An 8,621-nucleotide genomic window follows, 5' to 3' on the forward strand; every position below is an offset into this window, starting at 1 on the left:
ACTGAGATGACTTTTTCTTGTTTATTACATGGAAAACCCACACTCGGGATTGAAGACCTGATCTCACTGGGCTTGTCATCGTCTAGGTGGCGTTAAACCCTGTGGATGCCCCCCTCAACCCCCAGGGAGCCTACAACTGAGATGATCCATTTACCATGAAAAAACTATGATATCCAATCCCCTCCTGAGTCATGTTGAGCAACCTTAGTAATATGGAAACCCCTACACTAAAGCTGCTGGACTCTAGTTTCAATTGAACCCACCAAACTTTGGACGCACTTGTGGCTATTATTGTGTTGCAGCAAGAATAGACCTTAACAATCATTGATGCATTTTGCATGCCATTAGTGCATTTCATACCACTAATTAATTAAAAATTTAGTTGCTCTATCAAGATCAACATCTTTGTTCATGAAGTGTGATAAGATGTGACCAATGATTCTTGTTAAAGACGATGTAGCAACAATGGGTCTACAAACTTTAGTTTAGATCAAGGGATCAAGGATTGGTGTCTGTTTGAGACATCCAAAGGCAATCATATCATGGTGTGTTTTTTTTTATTCCATGGTCTGCCATCAAACATGGGGACAAGCAATCCTTTGTCAAGATCATAGGAGCCCATAGTGGCTGAAGCAAGAGCACAAACCATCACAAGGTCACCACACACAAAAAACTATGCGTAGAATTCACTCTGTCCACCTATAAAAAAGAGGCAGACAATGAAAAAAATATAAAATCCTTAAAGCAAACATTTTGTTTTAGAAACTATGCATATAATAGTGTTAGATACACATACAGACTGGCATATGACATTAGATACAAAGATTTTATAAACTGTTATCCGTGCATATGCGTATATGCATGCTTATGCTGTGACGTGCTTGTAGGTTGGAAGTTTGTGGGCTCAGATTTGGGTTCTGACTTCAGCAGCAAGCCCAACTGCACCATGAGAAGAGAGGATCAGGTCCGAGGGACCTTGGACAGAGAAGCATCCAAGTCCCTTGGACAGCGTTCATCGCCAAGATGAACAGCACACAGAAACCCACCAAACAAAGGGTGCTTGGAGAAATGTGAAGTCTGTTTTGTGACCTCCAATGCATTCATCTAGTTGATCAACGGCACTGGAAAGCCTTGTGAGACCCATCTAGCTGGAGACCTACCATTTGGTGGGTTTTTGAGTGTTGTTCATCTTGGTGATGAACAGCATCCAAGGTACCTTGGAACTTTTCTGTCCAAGGTACCTCGGACCTGATTCTCTCTCCCATGGGAACTGCTCTATTGGGATCTTGGGGTATAATTGGTGATCATGTGAAACACAACCAAGTTCATGACATTGAATGCCTCTTCTACTAGAAATCAGAGATTGTTAACTGCACATTTCACAAGATGCCCAAGCAGCAGGACATAATAGATCAGATCAAGGTTGTTGGTGATGTGTAATCAAAGAACCCTGTCTGGGTATGAGATTGGATATGATTGCACTTGTCCACAAATTATTTTGGATTCAAAGAGCAGCATCAAACAAGAACTGCAAAGTAATCATCAGATGACAAACACTGATCTATCCTCCACAAGAATAATTATCAGAAAACAAATACTGATCCAATCTCAAGGGAGGTTATCCAGGCAACCACCATCTATCATAGACCGGAAGTAAAACAGGAATAACTTGGCATTTTTTATGGCTTGGAAGCTATGCAGTGCAGCCATTAGCATTCATTGTAAATATTGCACTAGTCTAATATGGTGTACAAGACAAAGGAAGTTTTTCAGTAGAGGTGGACATTTTGATCAATTAGAAATTAGATACAAAATTCTGAGCATCTTACGATAAACTGCATGCCATTTCCTTCTACAAATTATGTATATCACATTAGATCCAAAAAACTGTGTATTTTGTTTATATCCACATAAGCATGTGTGTGTGTGCGTGAATAAGCTGTGATATCCATGTAGATTAGAAGGGATGCAGATCTGGATTATGACATAAGAAGCATGTGTGACTGCACCATGGAAAATTGGCAATTGCTCTAATCAGATTTTTTGATACATTTGGTGATTATATGGAACGTAACAAAATTCATTAACCCTGTTGCTCCTTTTTTAATGACATCAGAGATACCACACGTATGATCAACAATCATATCCTTAAGACTATATGGAAACAGCAGCATATAAGAGACCAGTAGAGGTTGTTGGTGATGTGTACCAAAGAACCCTTCAGGATATGAGTTTTGGTGATTGCACCTGAACCAATTATTTTTTATTTAGAGACTAGCATCAAACAAGAACCATGTAGTAGTCATGAGAAAACAAATACTGATCCATCTAGGGGGTTATCCAGGCAAAACACCCATCTGATGCCAGAAGTAGAACAAGCATTGTACCATGATGAAAGAGCAACTGAAAAACTAGAATCTATAATATGCAACAGGTAGTGTTCATTGAGTTACCTCACCTGTAGAATATGGTGTAAAAGATGATTCACAAATGAACTCATTATGTATTACCTGGATACCTTGAGTAATTAGAAATTAAATGGGGCAGCCGAAAGTTATCGACAGGTGTCATTTGCAGCATATGATGCAAAAGCTCCTAGGATTTTCATCAAGACTCGTCTGCACATTTATTTATTTATTTATTTTAGTTAAACTGGAGAACCCTTGAAGAGTTGAAACCTCAGAAGATGGAGCAACTTATCATCCAACCATCAAATTCCATCCTAGCAGATGAATACCTATCAGATATATCTCAAGAGAATTACAAACTACGAAATTACTGACTTTAGGACTCAGCACCAAGCAGCACCTCCCATGACTAAGGCATTTGGGCTTTGGCCAGGATAGGTTTCTGTGCTGCAGCCATACATGATCTGGGCTCAGGCTTGGACCCTTGGCTTGTTAACTGGCTTGGTGGCTTGATCAAAATCAGACCTGCACCAGCCAGGTCTGTCTCAGACCGTTGTCTGCCCTTACGACAGGCAGGCACCCCAAGGGTTGCCTGTGGCGAGGTTTCTCTGGGTCAGGCCTCAGCTAGGTTTTTGAGCCCAGAGACAGCCCCTCCAAATGGATGGACCAGTTGACCAGGCCAGAGCATGTTCATAGGTGGTGACAACAGACAACCCGTCACCCACTCCTAACTATGAGAAAGAATGTATTTGTTCTCAACCTATTTGGTCTTAGTGCATTATATGAATATACAGCTACATCAGAACACACACACATATGCACACACACCTCCCCTCCCCCCACCCCAAAAAAAACATTAACATTTTTCATCTACTTTCTGTCATTTTTGGATTTTCCTCGTGCTTTTTCTAGGTTCAAATTCTGCTACTCTATGTAACACGGGTGCTTCCAAAATGGTGCCATACGTGTGTCATACTACTGGTATGGGTACTTCATGGGTATGGCTCAGACCAATTTTGAATCTAACCTAATCCAGGCCTGGTCATTACTTTCTAGAAGATACTTTTCAAAGGTATTAGGTGCCTAACCAATACATGAAAAGGCCCTAGGTTGATTAAGGTGCACAAAATCAAGTCCACTAGAATCCTAACAACCCACCACACTTCTCGGTAGACATCCTCGGCAGCCCAAATTAGGACAGATTCCATCTCTTGGTGGCTCTCACTTTGGTCTAGGTAGACATTTTCGACTTTTCCTAGGTTACCCATTCCGGGATTGAACTCGAGATGTGGTGGTTGCTTTGATACAAACGTTAGGTGTCTAACCAATACACGAAAAGGCCCTAGTGTGATTAAGGTGTAAGGAAATGTGAACCTCCAACAATGTTCTGCAAGTCACCAAAGTGGATACACAAAAGATCTACAATAAGATCCACGAAAACACCAACATGAATACACAAAGAACCATAAATAGGCTCACACACAAAACCCACTCAATGGGCACACAAGGAAGTCTCACAAATAAAAAATATTGTTTTATTCAAATGGAATCCATGCAAGAAGCATTACATTAGTAAGGGAGCTTCACCCCTTTATATACACATTCCAAAGAGCCTCCAAAGAGATGTTGGGAGAGTCTCAGCAGCTCTAAATAGAGTCGTTGGACCCTCCCAACGTCCCTTAAGTTTGACTAGTCAACCTTTGTTGACTAGTTAGAATTAAACCAAAAAGAAAAAAAGGTGAAAACCTAAACTAACCTAGTTACATATTTATACACACACATGTATATATATATACACATATTTGTAACACTCGCCTTCAAACTTATGATTGGATAACCGAAAGTTTGTCCAAGAGAAAGTGAAATCTAGGACCAGCGAGAGGTTTGGTAAAGAAATCCGCCAACTGATATTCAGAAGTAACATATTGGAGATCAATAGTGTCATGTAGATACTCTCGAACATAGTGACAGTCCATCACAAAATGCTTGGTACGTTCATGAAAAGTCTGGTTGCTGGCAATGTAGATGGAACTTTTGTTGTCACAACATATTCTGGATGCTTCTTTAATCTGGACTCTCATGTCAGCCATCAATCTTCTTAGCCAGACCACTTCCATAGTGGTTGTAGCCATGGCTCGGTATCCTGCTTCAGTTAAAGAAAGAGAGACCTTCTGTTGCTTCTTATATCTCCATAAAATCAACGAGTCACCTAAAAACACACAAAAAGTAATTGAATATCGGTTGTTGGGATCACCTCCCCAATCAGCATCAATATAAGCAATTAAATCTAATAATGAAGAAGCAGACAAGAAAAGTCCTCAAAAAAAAGAAGTTTTAATATATCTAATAATGCTCAAAATATTTTTGTTTTTCGAAAACTTATTTTAAAATTTCCTTTTATAACAATCTTACCCTTACTTGTAAATCGTATTACCAAACTACCATCTACTCATAAAAACCAATCGCTTTTTGATAAATTCCATATATATCTCCTCCATGCCAAAAATGCATATGGTCTTCCTCCAAAATACCGGGCATGTCCCTTGCCCCAAAAAGTCATCTTTCTCAAAAATGATGACTATGTCCCCAAATCCAAACAGATCTAATCCAAACCCAATTTCGACCATTTTACGATCTGATTTCAACGAATAACCCTTATTATCAATATAAAACACCAATCCCAAAGCAAAGGCTCGCAATTATTGAATAATCGCATAAATAAAGGGTTTGAAAATCTGGGGTGTTACAATCTACCCCTCTAAAAAAATCAATAATCTCTTTTTTATAAATTCCATACATATCCCCATGCCAAAAACGCCCATGGTCTTCCTCCAAAATATCGGGCATGTCCCTTGCCCCAAAAAGCCAGCATCTTTATCATAAATGATGACTATGTCCCCAAATCCACTAAACTCAATTTTGACCATTTTACAATCCGATTTCAATGAGGAACCCTTATTCATCAATATAAAACACCAATCACAATGCAAAGGCTCGCAATTATTGAATAATCGCATAAATAAAGGGTCCAAAAATTTGGGGTGTTACAATAATATCCCTTTGGCTTGGAGGTAATAATTAATGCATGGCCCACACTAAATTGTTCACCTTCATTTTATTGTATCTTGCTTTCTTAGGTCACATGTAGACAGGCTTCACAAGCAAATGAAATGTCTAAAATGGAGTCATGTTGATGATACACCAATAATATTCAACAAAAATACCTGGTCGATCGATTTCACAGCATCATTAAGTCTGGTTTGGGCACATATCCCGCTTCCCTCAGCTCCAGAAGTAAATTTCTCAGTACGAGATAGATTTGAGCAGATTCCGGGTGGGAAGTATCAGCTGCAATGAACATATGAGAAGAGTTGCCAATATCAACCCAGCTACAACCAGGTACTTTCTGAATTCCTCTTTCTTTCATCAAACTTCGCACTTTAAGAACATCCTCCCAACCACCAGACACAGCATGGGTATTAGCCAACAAAACATAGTACCCAGAATTGGATGGATCCATATGGAAAAGGTTCTTAGAAGCCAGATTTGCTATTTCAACATTACCATGAACACGGGAAGCTCCAAGCAGTGCGCCCCAGATACCAGAATCCGGTTCAAATGGCATGCTTCTTATTATGCACAAGGCCTCCCCTAAGTGGCCAGCACGGCCAAAGAGGTCAACCATGCAAGCATAATGCTCCATACGAGCCATAATCCCATGATCCCTATTCATGCATTTGAAGTAGCGGTACCCTACATCAACTAAACCAGCATGGCTACATGCTGAAAGAATTGCAAGGAAGGTAATATGATCTGGAAGAATGCCTGCTTCCTGCATTTTCTGAAATAAAGAAATAGCACTGTTCACATGCCCATGAATCCCATAAGCAGAAATCATACTGTTCCATGATACTTCATTTTTCTCATGCATTGTCTCAAATACACTGCGTGAAAACACCAGATCTCCGCATTTTGCATACATGTCAATCAGGGCACTCTCAGCAAAGATGTCTGTTCTTAAGGCACCTTTGATTATGAATCCATGGATCTCCTTTCCATAATGCAGGGCTGGTATGGCAGCACATGCAGATAGAGCAGCTGATACTGTGACACAGTCATACATGGCTCCTTCCATGCCCATGTGGCAAAAAAATTTAATAGCTTCCTCTGGTTGTCCGTTCTGAGAACAGCTTGTGATGATTGTGTTCCATGCCACAGTATCGCGTTGAGATAATTTCTCAAACACATTGTAACCAAGATCCAGTCTCCCACATTTAGCATACATATCTATCAGTGCACTACCCACAAAACAAATATTGTTGTGGGCATTCTTTAAAATGTGACCATGAAGCTCCTTGCCCACTTTCAAAGCTGCTAAACCAGCACAAGCAGGTAAGACACTTGCCAATGTCACGGAATTGGGTATCATATTTGAGTGCAGTATCATTCTAAATGTCTCCAAAGCATCGTAGTTCATGCCGTTCAACACATAACCTGAAATCATCGCACTAAGTATGACTACATCTACGGTACCTATTTTATAGAAAAGCTTATGTGCCAGCTCTACATCCCTACATTTGAAATATATGTCAATGAGAGCACTCTTCACAAATGCATCAAAGCACACACCATTTCTCAGAATATAAGCATGAATCTCCTTACCTTGTTTCAAACCAGCCTCTTCTGCAAAAGATGGAAGCAAGCTAGAAAAAGTAACAGAATCTGGCTTCATACCAGCCAATTGCATCTCATAGAACAAATCCAAAGCTTCATGGTTCCACCCACTCTGGACATACCCTGAGATAATACCATTCCAAGTAACCAAATCTTTCTCAAGAGTGACATCAAACACTCGACGTGCATCCAACAAACAGTGACATTTTGAATACATCGTTAATAATGTATTTGCAACAGACACCTCGACATCAAACCCACAATGAACTGCTAGCCCATGAATCTGCACCCCACCTCTCAGCTCCATCACTGAAGCCAACATTGATAGAACACAAACAAAGGTCACTGAATTGTGTCTCACCTGAGAGATCCTCATCATATTAAACAACTCAAATGCTTCGACAACATTGCCATTTCTTGCATACCCACTAACCATCACATTCCAAAGAACACAATCATGCTCAGGAATTTTATCAAACACTTGGCGTGCATCTTCCAAACGGTCATTTTCAGCATATAACTTAATCAAAGAGCTGCCCACAAACAAATCTCCATCAAAACCCAATGAAACCGAAAGCCTATGAACAAACCTACCAAATTTCACAGCTGAAAGGCTGCAACAGGCCTTGATCACATATGTAAATGTGAACTTATCCGGCAAAACACCAGAATCCAACATCTTAATATACAACAACAAAACGAACTCAAACTTACCCATCAACAAAAACCCTCTGATCATCCAATTCCAAGTCAAAGACTGAGTTTTCTCAATACCGAAAAACACATTTTTAGCATCCCACAGATTCCCACATAGAACATACATACCCAGAACCCTGTTTTTCATCTGACCCACGTCAAAGATTCCGTTTGTGATTGTTTGAGCATGGATTTGACGCCCATTTTGCAGATATTCAGATTCAGAACAATCTAGCAATAGAGAATAAAATTGATTTTCCAAAGAACCATGAAAACCATGAAAATGTAGAGAATATGTGAGTGAATCCGTGAGTTTTTTGACGTGGGTAGGGGATGATTTGAAGTACCCAGATGAAGAAATGAGGTGCAGAGGCTTACCCAGTAGGAACAGAATTCTTCCATGCATGGCACTCGCCAAGCATTTAACTGTGGACGTTGCCCAATGGTAGGTTTTGAACAAATGAAAGACGTCCTGCTGGAGGTTTTGTAACCGTACAGGATCTAACACCGGAATTACTATGGTTGGTCAAAAGAGCTATGGTCTCAAAAGGCCTAAATAACCTCCCAAAAAAACACGATAATTTCCAAAATATCAGTTATTTTGAGAATCTCTTTTGGACCAATGTTTTCGGGGGAAATGAAAACCTACCAAACCTACCCTCTAAAAAATATTTTATTGGATTTTCTTGTTTTTTTGAAATTCTAACTGACTCATTTACTAGAATTTGACACTTGGATCATGCATTTTTATGGAAAAACTAATATTTGAAGCCTCAAAAATTTATGAAAATTGTAGGCCATTGATTTTTGAAACCTTATAAAAAACATATTCATGCATCTTGA

The 8,621-nt window shown here is 39.6% G+C and overlaps 1 protein-coding gene across 1 annotated transcript; it reads right to left on the reverse strand.

Moving 5' to 3' along the window:
* Positions 1 to 438: 438 nt before the first annotated feature.
* LOC149822628 (pentatricopeptide repeat-containing protein At4g21300-like) lies at positions 439 to 7,908 on the reverse strand. The gene is made up of 2 exons (XM_089981306.1): positions 5,633 to 7,908; positions 439 to 699 (listed from the first exon to the last, which is right to left on the reverse strand). The coding sequence occupies exon 1, from the start codon at positions 7,903 to 7,905 to the stop codon at positions 5,647 to 5,649; it is 2,259 nt and encodes a 752-aa protein (XP_089837432.1). The 5' UTR covers positions 7,906 to 7,908; the 3' UTR covers positions 439 to 699; positions 5,633 to 5,646.
* Between the last annotated feature and the right edge of the window lie 713 nt (positions 7,909 to 8,621).

The sequence above is a fragment of the Nuphar pumila genome, chromosome 11, assembly GCF_984573655.1.
Source record: "Nuphar pumila chromosome 11, dmNupPumi1.hap1.1, whole genome shotgun sequence".
NCBI lineage: Eukaryota > Viridiplantae > Streptophyta > Magnoliopsida > Nymphaeales > Nymphaeaceae > Nuphar > Nuphar pumila.

What these genes read in the sequence shown, in the direction of transcription:
- LOC149822628 (XM_089981306.1), bottom strand. Translation starts at nt 7,905, where the DNA reads ATGTATGTTCTATGTGGGAATCTGTGGGATGCTAAAAATGTGTTTTTC.